At 47.0% G+C, this 17,305-nt stretch overlaps 1 protein-coding gene across 1 annotated transcript in view; it reads left to right on the forward strand.

The window, feature by feature from the left end:
• The first annotated feature begins 1,030 nt into the window (after positions 1-1,030).
• The window catches only part of GPRC6A (G protein-coupled receptor class C group 6 member A), a 590,379-nt gene continuing 574,104 nt past the window's right edge, over positions 1,031-17,305 (forward strand). The window contains exon 1 of the mRNA XM_069606634.1: positions 1,031-1,268. Within this exon, the coding sequence (XP_069462735.1) occupies positions 1,072-1,268 (197 nt within the window). The 5' untranslated portion in view covers positions 1,031-1,071. The remainder of the gene's footprint in view (positions 1,269-17,305) is intronic.

Below are 17,305 nucleotides of genomic sequence, written 5' to 3' on the forward strand. Positions count from 1 at the left end.
TTCAGAAGCAAACAGGGAAACAGCAATTCAATTTCCAGGCAAGATTTTTGACAACAAGTCTCTCCCTCTCTGGGAGGACCTTTTTCTGCTGCAACATGCTATTTAACTCACAAAAGGGAAAGCTGAAACACTGGAAAATGCTTTTCTTTCTTAGAGAAACTGTTTACTTTTACATGACACCTAAACTATGCCAATGTTAAAACTGTTCCAGTTCAACCAAGTTACATTTTAAATTCTTAACTTATGAAGAGAACAACGTTATTTAAATACTACAAAATAAAACCAGGTTTAATTAACTAACTCAGTCTATTTACTTTACTCTTAAAGCGCCATTTTTTACTTCACCATCAAACTATAAAACATGGATTGCTACTACCACCATGTGCGAATAGCCTTGTAGACCTCGGAAGGGGTCACTTTGGATAATGACACTTCTCCAACTTATGACTAGAGGCGAAATTGGCAGTGGGTCATTATCAACCGATAATGACCCCTTCCTCAGTGTATAAGTCTACATTATTACTAAATGGGGGTGGACTATGAACAACGAAATGGGGTGTTTTTGCAAAACAGGTGGAAACTAGGGGAAGGGGTTATTCTGGAAATTGCCAATGTGTTAGAAGCACTGTGGGGTAATGGATTGGACCAGGTGAGCATGTAAAGTGGTGTTTTCTACACATAAAGGGGTCAGTTGAGAGGTGCCATCATACACCTCGGGTGTTTGCTTCGATAAAAAGATATAATTGCACTAACAACGCAAATGTTGGTGCAAAATTGCCCAGCGCTGTTGCAATTTGAGTGGACTGCTGCTAGGCCCTTTATGACCATTTATCAGGACATGGATATGTTCTCACATGGGAAGCCTGTTGCTGGATTTAATCGCCCCGATGAAAACAACAGACGCAGGTGGATTCGAAGTAACAACAAACATTAACAAGGCGTAACTGGCTTGTACTGCAATCGTGCCGCTATGTATGTGTGTGTGTCTGCGCAGCGGCCTTAGAGCAGAGAATGCACGTGTCGGCAGCGCTTGTCTCCTGCCCCCTGAGGAGTTTACCGCGTAAATGAAACATGGTGCTGTCAGCCCTGTGGATGTTGTGCCTGCTTGTTTCCCGCGACCGAGTCCACGCGTGTAAAGGTCCTCGTGAATTTGTAGGCGCCAGAGCACCCGGGGACATTATTATTGGAGGGCTGTTTGCAGTCCACGGAAGAACGTTTTCGGTGACTTCCGGGTATCCCAAGAAACCTGCTCTTCAGATCTGTGGCGGGTGAGTAGCTATCAGAAAAGCCCCACAACCTGAATTAGGGAATCTACATTTCATTGCGCAATGTAAATATATTTGCGCAGCTCATAATGAAATAATTACTTTGTTTGTATGAAAAATAAATATTATATTTCGGTATTTTCTGGAGTTCGGGCACAAAAACGCAAACAGCGTAATTATTTCAAACGTTAAGGTATTTTCCAGAAAATGTAATTCCTGTTTGGTTTTCGCCTTACTAAAATGTACAGGCAACTCGTTATCAAATCCAGCAAAAATTCACTGGAAAGAGTAAAAATGTGCTTTCGTCTCAGTCTTCTTATTTCTTTTCTAAATGAATAAAGTGCTGCGCTGTTCATGACAAATTTCTAAGGCAGCGTGGGTGGACTTTTCAGAATATTTAAAGAGTTGCATTTGGGTTACTATATTTTTTCTGTTAAATACGAAATGTTATTTTCATTTTCCACGCGCACGTGCATCGGTAAACAGTGATTTCCTTTCTCATTTTTGTCTCCGAGCTGTGTCCTTGCGTGGGGTGAAATACATTACGCTCAGTGCATTAAGTGGCACTACAAAATGAGCCGGGGCTCATCAAGGGGGCGTGGCCTAACGGCAGGGGGTTCTACTGGCCCGTTAGGCCACGCCCCCTGGCGAGCCCCGGCTCAATGGGCTACTGGCACCCCTGCCAGGCAGCCTTTTGCAGAGATCAGCACCCTCCCTCGTGAGGGATAGGGTGCTGATCTCTGCATTTATATTCTATAGGCTTGCCTGGCAGGGGACAGTGCCTCGCCTATTCAGCCTTAATGGTGGCGCTGGCCCTCGCCAGCTGGAGAGGGGCAGCGTCACCATTAAGGCTGAAAGGGTGAGGCCAATGGAAGCAGAGGCCTTTTTATCCTAAATACTGAAACTCCGTGAATGCGCGTGTGCTTCAGTATTTAGAAAGCCAGGCCTCTGCTTCCAGCGGCCTCATGTTTTCTCCATAATGGTGGCGCCAGCCTACAGGCATCTTTATCTTAAAGGGATGCCTCGAGGTGCGGTGCCACCATTATGGCTGAAAGGCATTTTTTTCCGAAGCCTGAAGCTCTCGCACACGAGCGAGAGCTTCAGGCTTTAGAAAAAAAATCTTTTTCGTGTAGTAGCAGGGGCTGCTAGGGGAGGTTAGTGTGCCCCGGCAGGGCCCCGCCTCAAAACGAGATTTTGGAGCCTGCTGGGGCCCAGCCCTGGCAAGCCCCGACCCACTTAAAGCCCTGGTTACGTTGAAAGGGTGGCATTTACAGAGGCGATCGCGCTGCAATCTCATAAAATAAAGCCAACATTTCAGGTCAAACAGCACCATATGGCGTAAAAAAAAAAGTGGCAAATAGGTCTGATTGTTGTGGTGTGTTTCTGGGTATGAAAGGGAGTGTAGTGGCCTCAAAGGACGACAGGACGCTTAGGTGGGTTCTAACTGTCTTTATTGACACGACAAACTGGTGGGCACCCTTGGCAGGGTGGGGGGGTTTACTCACAGTTCTTGTCTGGGCCTCCCAGATACTTCACTGGAGGCAGGGTGTGCTCATGGATGGCACGCTGTAGGCTTCCAGGGCCCCCATGTGGCCTCCTGTGGCATTGGACTTATGCCCTGGAAGCTGGACTCAGAGTCTTCTGTGAGCCTCAACAATAATGGCTCCTCAACAGGAGCAGCGCTGTCACCCGACCACTTGGTCTGGCGCTCTGCCAATTGTGGCGGCAACGTTCTCCCGTGGAGCGGGGGCTTACGAGATCTCGTTGCATCCCGTGAGATCGCGCTCCCGCGATCTCGTGATGTCCCCACAGGGAGAAATTGTTATCAGGTCTGGTGGTCATTCATGCTGGCACTCACACACAGACCTGCTCGGAGTCATAGGTTGATCCAGGAAGCTTTATTGTACAAAATGTACATATATACACCATCCAGTTACTCTTGTGCTATGTACATTGATGTTATACGCTGCAATAAACAGAGGACTCATCCTCTAAACAACAAACAATAATCATAGAAGTAGGACATTACAATTGATATGAAGTATAGGACATGGGTCAAGGAGGGGTATTGGACCTACATACATAGGAGATAAAACCCACCAGCCATCCAATCATCCCAGCTCAGGCCCCCAACTGATACTCTGAGAACATTCACTCACTGATCCACTCAACATTCTCCCGAGCTGCATTCATGCATCAACATTCTGACAGCAAGCACTCCAGGCCAGTTTCATCACATGACAAGACTACATTACAACAGTGATCCCGCTTTTATATCAATTTTGAATGATTTCTCTATAAGGACGCCCGTGCATTACTGCTAATATAAAAGATGTTATTTTTCTCACAATGTTCAACACTGCAAAAGCATACTTGTATCCATTATTAAACATTTCTACCGCATTAACTTGTTCAGCAGTACAACACTATGGGCCCGAATCGTGGCATTTTTTGCACGCTTTAAAGTGACTTTGCACTGCTGTCAAGTAACTTTGCACTGCCGATACAAACCCTGATCCATGGAACCGTGCAAAGTGTATTTTTGTAGTGCAAAGTCATTTTGTACTGCAAAAATGACTATGCACTGCCCTTGCATGGACTTTGCACTGCAAAAATACAGTTTGCACAGTTCCATGAATCAGGGTTTGTGTCGGCTGGGCAAAGTCACTTTGAGCCGTGAAAAAAATGCCATGAATCGGGACCTTTATACAATATATACAATTTCTACTGCATTAACTCCATTTTACAGACAAGCAGACATTTGTTGAATGTTTCTTCAACATATCTGATAAATCTGCATGTAATTTGTATGTAATCCCGACTTTGCACTGCCCACACAAACCCTTATTCATGGAACTGTGCAAAGTCTATATTTCCAGTCCAGTCATTTTCAACTGCAAACATTACTTACAAAATCACTTTGCACTGCAAAAATACATTTTGTACAGTGCCAAGAATCAGGGTTTGTGTTGCCAGTGCAAAGTCACTTTCCAGCAGTGCAAAGTCACTTTGAACCATGCACAAAATTCCATGAATCGGGCCATCGGTATTCAGAGCCCATTTGCCCGATTTAAAAATCGTTTTCCAATGGGATTGTGACATTTTAAAAGGGCATTTGTAAATCAGACCTCATGTGTGTACATAAAGTATAACAGAGCCTTCAACAGTAGACAGTTGCCCTTGGGGTTGAGTACTTTAGAAATAGCCTCTCCTGCCCTTAGTGCTGCAACCCACAGAATACGGCCGAGTCCCACGAAAAATTTGGTCCAGCTGTCACATAGTCAATGACATAGAAATCCTCTTTGCACGGCTAGTATAATGTTTCTAAGATAGTCATCTCTGCTGTTGCCTCATTTCTAAGTGTTATTCAAATGCAATGTAATGTGCATTTATTTTCATGTGTCTTCAGATGACGGTCAACCAAAGGTCATCTCACCCACAGCACTTTGAGGCCATAACAATGCAAGTAGGCACTATACAAATATCAATTAACATAACATTATATTCTCACCGGAATAGGTGAATTGAACTGATTTGATCTGCATTAATGAGTTTAATTTCACATAATAATTCTGTTGATTACTTCCTATCTTCTTAATCTTGAAGTTTGTTATTGATACACAATTATCTTAAATGTGCTGGTATTGTATGGTAATGTTTATTTATAGAGCGCCTATACACAAGTCAAGTGTTTAAAGCGCTCAAGGAGGGAGGGAACAGGGGAAAAACCAATAGTCGTTCAGAGCCCTTGAAATTCTGAAACGATAATAGTCTGCACAGGCAGAGTAAGTGCATATAGTGCCATTGACAGTGGGGTGAATAGGTAAATAGGGCAAGGCTATCTTAGAAAAGATTAGGCGACGGTTTAGGGCAGTTCAAAGCAGGGACTGCATCCGTTTTTACCCTGCAAGGAGCAAAAGGTGCCCACTGAGGAGGCATATGGGAACTATGTTAATTTGCCTTTTATTATTTGTGTGTAATACTTTTAACGCGCAACGCGCCCGTAGGCCTCAGTACGCACGATAGTACTGTAGGGCACAGGTGTCATTTGGGAATTACATTGGCTCAGGCAGCTGAGGTAAGCAAAGGGGGAAGAGCACCCTTTGAAGCAATGCTTCAGTTATTCCATATTAGGACGTTTTAAAGCCCTGAATGGACTGACCCTGCATATTGGTAGCATGAGACTAGTGATGGGGGAAAGGTAAGGAGAGAGTGAGAGGTGAAGGGAGAGAGCAGCCCACTCCAATATTCTGTAAGATGTATGAGCGGGTCTGCTGATTGCCGCGTTGTTCGTGTCACCAGCGGGCTGAAGTAAAATCCGTTTTTTCGTTGTGTGAATATATACATTGTGTGCCTGGCAAAGGGGCTCCATGTGTTAAAGTGCACATGAGTGTTAGGCAGAAACCTGTGCAGTTCCCTTAGGGACCACTGCAAAAGATTTAAGACTACAGGTGTTTGGCAGTAAACCCACTTGGTAGCAGTCTGTACCACACAGATTCACTTGGTAGCTGTGGCTGAGCAGTCAGACTTCCCTCAAGAAGAGTTAAGCAGTATATAGCGTATACACAATAGGTACAGAGATACAGTAGTACAAGCAAACACTGACCAGAGCTTTGGTGTAAAAGTATATAAATATTTATTAAAAGACACACTTGTAAATTACACTAGCATAAAGAGAAAAGTAAATTCGGCACACAGTCACTATTATATATATATACAACCCTAATTACTTATTAAACAAGTCTTAGTGAGAAACACCACTTATTTTCAGACAGAGGTGAGCGCTTAACATAAGATGGCACTCTAATAAGTTATTAAAAAGGGAGGGAAAAAGGCAGAGTTATGGAAGCACACAAATTTCAATACTTTTAAAAGAACCACAGTAAGGCAGGATAGGCAGAGTTCTACTGGAGCGCAAGGAAGTCAATTGCAAGGCCCAGCTCTTGGAGAGAGCCAGCAGAAGGGGTCCAGGTTCACACAGTGGGGTTATGCCCAAAGAGTTTTGTAGATAGTTTGCACACAAAGGATGAAATTAAAGTCAGGAAAAGTTAGCTAGGTTGTCCCAGGCCAGCCCAGGTTAGAAAGTCGAGGCTTTACTGTCACCCCGAACGATCTGTCGCAAGGGAAGCCAGGCGGGACACAGTACCTTAAGTGTGAAGGAAGCTCCAGCGGGGGCAGTTGTTCCTGGCAGCGGGTGCAAGTCGGTGTTTCGTCCAGAGGAAGAGGTGGTCTCACCGTGGAGGAAAGATGAAGGTTGTTGCACTGCCAGGGAAGAAACCAGCCGCGGAGTTCTTTCGGTTAAAAGGTACTACCCTTCTCTTCGCGGTAGTGGTAAGTCGTGGTATTCCGGTTGCCGGGGTGCTTGGCATGGGCAAGGCGGCCATAAGATGCTCCAGGAAGGTGAAAAGAAGGCAAAACTGGTTATCCCCACCAGTCAAAGGAAGAAGACTCTCCGGACTGGAGATCTCCTCTGTCGTCGGGAAAAGTGGTGAGACGGTTCAGCAGGGCTCCACCGGTGGTGTCGTCGTTGCAGGTTGGCTCAGCTTCTCCCTCCTCGGATTCTTAGGTCCTGTGGCGACTTCTGAAGTTCCAGTCCTCAAAGCCATGCTTTTATGCAGCAAACCCCCATTCATTCAGTCTAGCTGTCAATCAAACATGCTAAGTGGTGAGCCGGCCGGCTCACCACTTGGGCCAATCACACAAGAGTGAGACTTGACTTGCCAAGGCAACTCAGTCCAGGGTGCCTAAACCCCCTCCCAAACCCACTGTGGTACCCAGACAGAGTGGCACCACTTTTGGAGGCTACTGTGGAGAGGCCCGCCAAAAAGTGGAACAAAGGGCGCGACTTGGGTTGGAGTCACAGAAGAGAAAACAAACGCCATTTTAGAATCGAGCTCTGGCAAAAAATACCAACCGGTGAATTAATATTAAATAAATAAACCGGCGGTATGTTCGAGGCTATAAGAATTAAATAATTAAAGTTGGTAGCCTCGAACAATGGGAAAATCCCATAGAGATATATTTGCGGTCAAACATAAAAAGTAGTATCCACTGCCACCAGCCAAAACTCGATCAGGGGGGACGGAGACGTGCCCCCTCGAACAACAGACCCCGGGGCAATCGAATTGCCCCGACCATTACGTCCACAATATGATGGTCTGTACTGGTTTCTGTTCATAATTTGGGACTAATAAAGCCAATGGTGACTTTACATGCCCTGGGAGACAGTAGTCAGTCCCAGGGTATGGAGTCTATGATGGGGGGTCGCTACGACACCACTGGGTTACGGCATGGAGGGTGCTGTGTAACCCACATCAAAAACACATGAGACCCTATGGAGTAAAAGACCCCATATCCCATAAAACACATGGAAAGATAAAGGAACACCTCAAATCATGTCTAAGAGTGGGAGTAAAAGAGTCTCACTCTTAGCAGGAGAAAAAAATAAACCCCAAAAATCCAGCAAAGCTGCTGGGGGACTCACTAGGTTTGGGAAATTAGCCTTTACAGAGAATTCTCCCTAACACATGAGCCACCTCACGCATTTGAATGGGACTGTTTTTGCATGATCGCCAGATGAAGCACATGAACGAGGTAGGAAGAGACGGCAGGCCTCCATCCCCGCAGGGACGTCATATCACCGAAATGCCAGGGGTAGCGGAAGTGACATCACAGTGCCACACCCCAAGAGTGACATCACAGGAAGTGATGTCATTTGATCACACCCATGTGACATCACAGGAAGTGATGTCATTTGACCCCCTCCCCCACAGGAAGTGATGTCACTTTACCACACCCCCACATGCCACGATAGGAAGTGGGCTCGTAAAGAATTATCCCTCAGTACACTAAGACAAATATGGTTACGATATCAGTGTATTGTGACATTTCATACAAGAATGGATCATCATATGTAGCAGTGTCAAGGTCCATGTTGCCACGCGAAGTGTTTGAACCCAAATTCCCTCTTTATGTGGATCCGCCCTGTTATTTCAACAGGACTACAGAGCAAAATCACATTCTAGGGGACAGGGGCGTATAGCCGGGCATGGGGATAGGGGAAAGCCAGGATAAAAGGGGAGAGGGAGAATATTTCAACAGAAAACATGTATGGCATCCACAGTCTTAATGATTTTGGCACTTACCCCATTTTCTTCTGATTCGACAAGTTACCTTCAGCATTGTGTTGTACTGTTTGCAGTTGTTTCATGGACTTCATTACTCCTGCACCAAACAGCCAGACGTCTCCGATTTTCATCTCCTTCACAACCTAGAGCTAAGTTCAAAATGGGTTTGATTAGTGCATTGGCAAATACTGCTAACTGATCATCTTCCTGTATCTCTTCAAAGTACTTGCATAAGTCAAGAGGAGAAAACATTTCAAGTTGTTGTTCTTGTTTCTGTACATTACTACCATCGCACTCACTTTCAAAACAAGTATAATTTGTTTGTTTCAGGTACACATCCTACCATACAAGGTCTGCAGAAGTTCGGTGCATTACAAAACCTGATTACCAACATAGAAACCTGTTATTCCACTTATGCAGTGCTTCTGCATTGCCATTCTAGTGCTGCATCCTTTACCCAAAATCTGAAAAGGAGAGTACTATGAGTACTCTGCGTGCAAACCTGCTGTGTCCATCACACATTTGATGGCCTCCTACTGCGACACATGTTACTCTGGTGTGCTGCCGAGTGCAGAATTGAACCACAGAGCCCTGATCAAGCAAGTCCGCTCCAGTCTGGTGAAGAGAGGGAAATCAAGGTTGCAGTCAGACTGAGCAACCACAAACCCTGCGCTGGGGATGACAAAGCAGCAACAGGTCACATTCCAACAAAGTTATCCGATCAGACTTTAAATGTTATAATGACACAACGGAGGATGGTTAGGAACAGACAGTGCATGGGGGGGAGGGTAAAACACATGCAAGTGTTGTGAGTGCGTTTCGGTTTTGGAAGGAATGTTTTGTTGAGAGTCGGCGGTGGAAAGAGAAAGAGGAGGAGGTGGAGCAATTAAGTGGAGGCTGGAAAAGGGTGGCAAGAAGGAAAGAGAGGAAGAGAGTGAGCTAAGAAAAAGAGTTGATAGAGTGAGACGGAATACTAAAACGAGGCTAGTAGCTGTGGAAGCTAAGAAAGAGGAGAAACGAAGGAGAAACTTAGAAGAAATATATAGACACACGATGCCAAATCAAGGGGGAGAATTGGTGAGCAATGAGGAGGCGGCTAGAGGAGGTACTAGGAGGAGAGAATAGGATTGATCTGGAGTAATGGGTCGATGTCCCTGTATTGACAGTTACAGGCTAGGGAGGGATGACTAGTTCAAATGGCAATGAGGCATTTTCTGCTTTTTGTGAAGTTGCTGTAAAAAAGATAAGTAACTGTGTGCACTCCGCATGGAGCTGCATGCGAACAGAGGGGAAGGCGGGCCAAGGTATGCACGCGAGAAGCCAAAGTGGGAAGAGACATGAAGTAGGGGGCAAACCTGCTGCTCGGTGAACGTATTCTTTTTAAATCTGCGAGTTCGTGTTTTCTGTGACTGGCCACTAACGCCACATTACAAACATTTAGAAGATACTGCATTATAAGGTCAACTGGTGATATTTCCCCCTTGACCCTACTTTCACTTTTTGTCTTTGAGACACACTTCACCCCCAACTTTGCTTTTCTTGGACGTGGGTCCGTGTTGCCTCTACTGTTTTGGCGGCTAATAAACACCCTTGATTGTATTGGCGGCGGCAGATGCCGTCCCTGAATAAAATGGATTATGAATGTGTCCAGAAAGGCCGGCCGAGTGGCCATGTATCACACGGCGTGCACCGGAGTGCTGCTAATGATTAAACTGACCATTAGGCTCTCAGCCCCCTCATGTGTGTCGCCCTTTCCTCAGCACATAAGGCGCCCGGGATGCAGCATGCCTTAGTAGGATGGTCGAAAAGCTGATGGGTTGTCAGCTTAAAAAAGGGACACAAAAAAGAGCAGGGCCGGCACCTCTACTGGCAGCAGACTGTGATGCATTGTGGCTTTAGCGAGGGCGGTTGGCAGGTGGACTGAGAGTGAGGTGTTGACAATCTGGCAGCAGAGGGACACGAGAAATGGAGTGGGCTGTGCTATTAATGGGATGTACTGCCATTAGGCACCGCATTATTGTGCTGCTGGAGTAGGGGCGATGCCCAGGGTAAAAAGAAAAACATGCAGAGCAGCCTGTGTAGCTTTTGGAGCTGCTACCAGGCACTGCACCTTACTGCTACTGCTTGGGGGCATGATGGGGAAAGCAGAATAGTGGAATGGGCGATGCCTGTTCCAGGGCTGCCTGCCATTAGGCACATGCACCCTGGGACAGCTGTGTGTGGTTACAGGGTCCGGTGCGGAGGTAGCCTTTAAGAGGCAAGCAGGCTGCACGGATGGCTGTTGGTGCTTCCACAAGGCACCACACCTCAGCACTGCTGCTTTTGGAGCAGTGAAGAAAAGAGAAATAGTAGAACAGACTATGGCTGTACCAGGGCTGCCCTGCACGACTGTATTTACTAAGGGCAGTGGAGGGACGAGCACTGGGCACGCCCTAAAAATGGAGTTGCCTGCATAGTTGCTGTGTCAATTACCAAGCACCACACCTCAATTCAGAATCATGGAGTGAGCCTTGCCTCTGCCGGAGTTGCCAGGGATCATGGGTCTCTGCAAGCAATTGTTTTGCTACGTGCCTGAAAGTTCAGGCACGTAGCTTCATGAGTCGGAGTTTATGATTGGGAGAAATATAGTTAAAGAGCCGATTATTGGTTGATATACAGGAATGTAACAAGAGTACACATTTAGTAGTTTTATGCCGCAGCATTGCCAGTAATCATGCCAACTAGATATTAATTTTTCTAATACCCCCTGCGTGTCTCAATTTTTTGTAGCAGTAGTTTTGGGCATATTTTGGTGGATGTGCCACCAAAATGTGTCAAAACCAAACAGCATATTCTTTTACTGTACCCTCTCCACCCCTAGTGGACACTTGTGCATTTTGAAGGTGAATCCAGGGGCCATGTATGTGTTTTTCCTGTCTCCAGATGCCTTTCTGAATGTGTGGTTCTCTGCACGAAGTAAGAAATCGGTGACGGCATTGTTCTCATTTCAGCTCTGGTGATGTAATTAATGCACTGTTCCTTGCAGGTATGGTGCTTCATGTGTGGGCTGTGATGGTAAAGTGTCCTGGAGCACGTATCCCCAGCCTGTCATGGCAGAGCTTTAGTAGGTAAGAGGGCGATCCATGTTTGAGGTGAGGAAGCGTTCACCGGCGTGCACATGCCATTGGTTATCGATTTGTTAATGCGCACTTTAATAATTCAGCAAAGACCTTCCTTACCTAAATTCCGGAACCATGTTTGGCTTCAGTCCATAAAAGACTGCTGAGAGGGTCAGCGCCCAGTCAGGCTTGCAGTCTTACCCAAAATTCCACATGGCGCTGAAGAGGTCAGCCAGCGCCAGCCTAGGTGTGTGTGCCGCGGCCGCAGGCGAGCGCCCGCCGGGCCCTGCACGGCTTTGAACTGTAAGCCGCCAGCGGTGGCCGAGGCCAGCAGGCCCTGCGCCGTGGCAGCCCAGTAAGCATTGCAAACACACCCGCCCCTGACCTCAGCCTGGGCCTGAAGCTGCGGGGAGGCGCTGCGGCCATGCACAACACACGCCAGAGCAGCAGCAAGTTAGCCACCCAGCACACATGCACACACACCCGCCCCAAGCCTGTCAGACACACAGCCTGCAGTGCCACCCCCAAAAAGTAAACTACTCACGTTTTAGCTGACATTCTTGCCATCTGGACACAGGAGGAGCACGCGACTTCTTCTGCCTAAAAGAAAACACGTGCAAAATGTCCCACAAGCACGCAGCACGGCATGCTCAAAGCTATGGCCACGCCCCTCCTCCTCTGATTGGACGAATGCCAGAGGTCACAAGAGATTGACATAGGTCGCTGGCCAATCGGCAGCGGTCGCTCTTGCAACCTCTGGCGACCCCTAAATGACATCCCTGCATCCCCGCGGTCCTATTTGAATCATGCTGCCTTGCGACCTCTGCCCTTTATTGTTAAACTGGTCACATTACAAAAAGACAATGGGAATGGGGGTGGGCTGGGATCCAAAAGAGGACCTGGAATTTATTTTTAAAGTGGTCCCATATCGCACATTTTCAGCAACCCCAACCCTTTTCCTATGAGAAAATTTGAAAATGAAATAGGTTACCACACAAAAGAGGCCCAGCGTGTAGAGGCCTACCAGGAAATCTCCAGAGTTCCCTATAGGCCAGTCCACCCCTGAATGGGAGACATTGTGTAGTGGCCTGCATAGGTGAAGGCAGCAGGAAAGCTGTTGTTTTGCACAACAGCAACCCGGTTGAAAAAAATATAGGTAACTGTTCCAACATCAATCAAAGCCTGTCGGCAGCCAAGACCTAACCAGGCCCGCTCTTGTGGGTTCCATGAGAAAACGTCCCCTAAAAAAGAGACAGTCATGACAAAAAGTCGATGGGAAAATACTGTGATGAAGATGCCCTCATTTTGTATTGTCCCCTGTATTCCATGTAATTATGGTGACCAGATTTCAAAAGTAAAAAACCGGGACAGGGCAATTAACATAAAAGTAGGACTAACTGTCGAAAGCGGCTGTCAGGGCATTACACTTCAGTAGTCGGTGGAGGAAAAGGTAGTTTAAGTGTTACTGTTCAAATAAACACATAATATAATTGATTTATCAGAAACACTATTTATTTATGTATTTCTATAGCGCCGAAAGCCCGCGCCATCAGTGCGCTGTAACAAAAACACAGAAGACGGTCGATTTAGCACGAAACACGGAAAAAAGAATAAAGAGGCTCAGAAAGGAGGGCAGTATTTAGTTGGTGCCACTGGTCAAAGTGTACGAAAAGAAGTAGTGGAACTATGTTCCCTGCAGGCCTGCACCTACTCCCCACAAACCCCATCGCCACGCCCCACCCACACACAATACAAACCACCAAACATGTGCACGTGGCGTTTAAGGGAACAATCAGTGTAGTGCACTGAAAGTGCAAGTTTAAACTTCTTCCTACACTTTTATTTTAAAATGAAACCATTCCGGAACGGTTTCTTTTTAAAATAAAAGTATAGGAACAGTAATTTTAAAAAGTAGAAGAGCACCGCTCCCAACCGCTCCCGCTTACTTCGAGCACTGTTTGGTGCCAAGAAGGGAGTTACCTAAATAGTTGAGTTTTTAGTGCTTTCTGAAAAGTTTTCAGATTTCTGACTTTCGTTAGTGAGGTAGGCAAAAGATTCCATAGCTTGCCGCCTTGACGGTGAAGGTGTTGTAAATTAATACTTGAAGGACGACAGGAGCCAGGCAGGGTTTTCACCAGGGCTTTATTTTCTTGATAAGCTGGAACTGATCTTGCATAAATACTGTCCAGAATTACTAAGGCCAACGTGGCCAACTGGGGCTGGGCTGCAGTAGGAGAAACAGTGCAGCTGTAACATTAACTTTGTCCCGTGCTCGGAGGAGCCGGGAGGACGCAGCTGTCCGTGTCCTCAGCTCGTCCCGTAATGCGTGCGTAGCGCGCGGGGGCGGAGCCAAGGGCGCGAGCGAGATCTCGCGAGAGCGGGGCTCTCGCGACATCTCTACACACCTCCCCTTTTCCAATACGGAACGGGTTCACTGTAACACATAGTCATTGTATCTCACCGGTCTTCTGTGCTCCCTTCGGGGCCTCTCACTGGTTGCAGAGCATGGTCTCTGCTGATCCGGTTCTGGACTCACATTGGGTTCTTCTCGTTCTGTTTCGGTCTCATCTCTTTCTCCATCGCTTCCTTCTGGTTCTCGTTCCTCGTTTCTCCGGTCCTCTCTTTCAGTCTCTAAGTGGGGTGTCCCTGGGGTTCTCGCTTCTTCTTGCCTTCGCTGGTATAATGCCACCCTTTCAAAGTTCCACGTGCGCCCGTCTTCTGTACGGACATGATTTGTTCCTTTGTGAGTTACCTTTATGGGCCGACTATAGCGGGATCCCGTGGCTAGGTCCTTTCTTGGCAGTTTGATTTTGACCCAGTCTCCTTCTTCTATGTTGGGCGCTTTCTTCGTCCTTCTTCTTTCATCACTCCACGATTTCATGCGTGTCTTGTTTCTCTCCATGCGCCATACCACTTCTGTCATGTTAACAGCTTCATCTTCCCTTACTTTCGCCAGCCAAGGTGGAATGAGGGTGGATGCCGCACTCCTCCCTCTCAACATTTTGAACAGGGATATTTGAGTAAATCCATTTGGCGTGAGCCTGTGGGCCGCTATGGCTTCTTTGGTGGTTTTGAGGGGGTCCATTCCCGACGCTGTTGCCAGTTGGATGGCCCCTTTTATGAACCTGTTCGCCCTCTCCACGAGTCCATTTGCTTGGGGGTGATACAAAGCCGCCTTCTTTTGTTTGATGTGGTTCTTCCTTAAAAATGCTTCCATGTCTTTTGAAACTAGTTGCACTCCATTGTCTGTGACGACTTCTTTGGGGAGGCCTTCCCTTTGGAATATCTCAGTGAGCACCTGTATGACCGTCTCTGTGGTTATGTTCGGGACGAACTCGGCTTCCACCCACTTGGATAGATAGTCGACCAGCACTATGCCGTATTTGTGTTCCGTTCCCATCGCTTCCAGGGGCCCTATGAAGTCTATGCCCACTTTGGACCATACTGCTTCTGGTATCTCCATGGGTATGAGGGGTGCTTGTCGAACCTTCAGTCTTTTGTCACTGTTTAGGCATTCATGGCAGCGCTCAATCATGGCGCGTATTTCATGGTCCATAGACGGCCACCAGTAAGCTTCTCTCACCCTGCGGCGAGTCATCGTGTTCCCGAGGTGTCCTGCATGGGCCCTGCAGAGAATGGTGCGCCTCATTCCTGTGGGGGGGATGATTTGATCCATTTTCATGATTATCCCCTCCGTTTCCGACAACTCATCTTGCACCTTCCAATATGGTCTCATGCCTTCCGGCAGCATTTTCTCATTTGGCCACCCTTCTTTGATCCATTTGCGCATCTTGGCCATGGTTGGGTCATTCACGTCTTCTTCTTCCCAGTGTCTCTCACTGAGTTCCAGGTAGTCTGGGGCCCTTATGTCAGAGATGGATGCGACGATGCATTCTCCGTGTAGGAATGTGGTAGCCCTTTCCTTGTTTTCTGGCAATCTCGACATGCAGTCGGCTTGCGAGTTTTTCCATCCAGAGATGTGATGGACTTCAAATGTGTATTCCTGTAGTTTCGCTGCAATGCGAGCTAGTCTGGGAGTGGATGTTTTGGTGCCTCCCGGACTAAGCATGTGGATGAGCGGCTTGTGATCTGTCACCAGCTTGAACTTTGTGCCCCACACATATGTTCTGAAATGTTCGACTGCCCATGCGCATGCTAGCATTTCCTTTTCAATGGTGGAATAGTTCTGTTCCGCCACCGATAGTGCCTTCGACGCAAAGGCCACCACATGTTCGGTGTCCCCTCTCCTCTGCGTTAGCACTGCTCCTAGTCCGTACGCACTGGCGTCAGTGGTAATGACCGTATCCCACTCTGGGTTAAAGGGTTGAAGACATGGAGCTTTCATGATGTGTTGCTTTATGGTGTCCATCGCCTTCTTCTGGGGTTCACTCCACAAAAATTCTGTCCCTTTTTTGAGTAGATCACGTAGGGGTGAAGTGATTTCTGAAAACTTTGGTATGAATTTCGCATAGTACTCAGCCAATCCCAGAAAAGACCTGACCTCTTCTTTGGTGGTGGGTTCAGGAGCTTTGGTGATGGCTTGCATTAGATTTTGTTTAGGGCTGATGCCCTTTTCCGTAATCTTGTACCCCAGATATTCAACTTCTTTTACTCCAAATGAACATTTCTCGTGACGTAAACGCACTCCTGCTTCTTGTAGTTTGTTGAGAACCACTTTGAGGGTGGTGTCGTGCGTCTGCTTGTCCCTTGCATAAACCAATATGTCATCCTGAAAATATACCACATTTTTGACTTTCCTTAGTAGGACGTCCATCATGCGCTGAAAGGCCGATGCAGCAGATGACAAACCGAAAGGCATTTTGGTGAATTGAAACGTGCCGAAAGGCGTGATGAATGCCGTAAGGGGTTTCGATTCTTCGTGGAGCTGTATCTGATGATATGCATTTCTCATGTCAAGTTTTGAGAATATTTTGGCCTCCTTCATTAATAATATGAGTTCGTTTATGCTTGGGAGCGGGTAATTGTCCGTGATGACTTCTAAGTTTAGGCTGCGTAGGTCTATGCACACCCTTAATTCCTGTGATTGGGGTTTCTTTATCAGGACGACTGGGCTCAACCATTCGGACGCTTCTATTTCCTCAATCACTCCTTCCTTCTTCATTTTGTCTAGCTGTTGCCTAAGGGTGTCCCTTGCTGTGGCCAGTACTGGTCTCACCCGGTGCTTGACAGGGACGGCATTTCTTTTGAGCACAATTTTGTGAACAAAACTTTTAATGTGCCCCGGCTCCTCCGAGAAAAGTGTTGGGTAATCGCTCTTGACGACGGATTCGCTCCTCGTATGGACTGATAGAACTTGATCTTCTGTGCTGGGATCCAGTCTGATTTTTAGTTTGTCTTGATCATCCCAGCCCAAAACAGCAGGCCCTTCATGGCTGAAGTAGACTCTGGTGATAGTTTCTCTTCCTTTGAATTCGACTTTGCAGTTGATATACCCTAGCAGTTCGACTGATGCCCCCCCAAATACCGTGGGCTTGTGTCGTGTGGTGAGTACTTCCACTTTCTCTTTACCCAGCATGTCTTTGTATGTCTGAAGGGGTAAGATGGTGAGGTCCGACCCGGAATCAGCCATGACCCTTGTCTCTTTTCCATCGATTTTGATCACGCAGTGGGGCTTCTCTCTCCTGGCTCGTGTGCTGTTCACCATTATGACTGTGGGTCTACCCTCCTCATCTGAAGAGGATTCCCTTCCCTTATGTGTTCCGTGGTGAGGCTTGTAACTTTCTTGTTCCTCCATCGACACACTATCGAGAAGTGTCCTATGCGCTTGCAGCCGGAGCACTCCTTGTCTCTGGCT

Source organism: Ambystoma mexicanum, chromosome 4p (assembly GCF_040938575.1).
Source record: "Ambystoma mexicanum isolate Mex_15411 chromosome 4p, UKY_AmexF1_1, whole genome shotgun sequence".
Lineage (NCBI taxonomy): Eukaryota > Metazoa > Chordata > Amphibia > Caudata > Ambystomatidae > Ambystoma > Ambystoma mexicanum.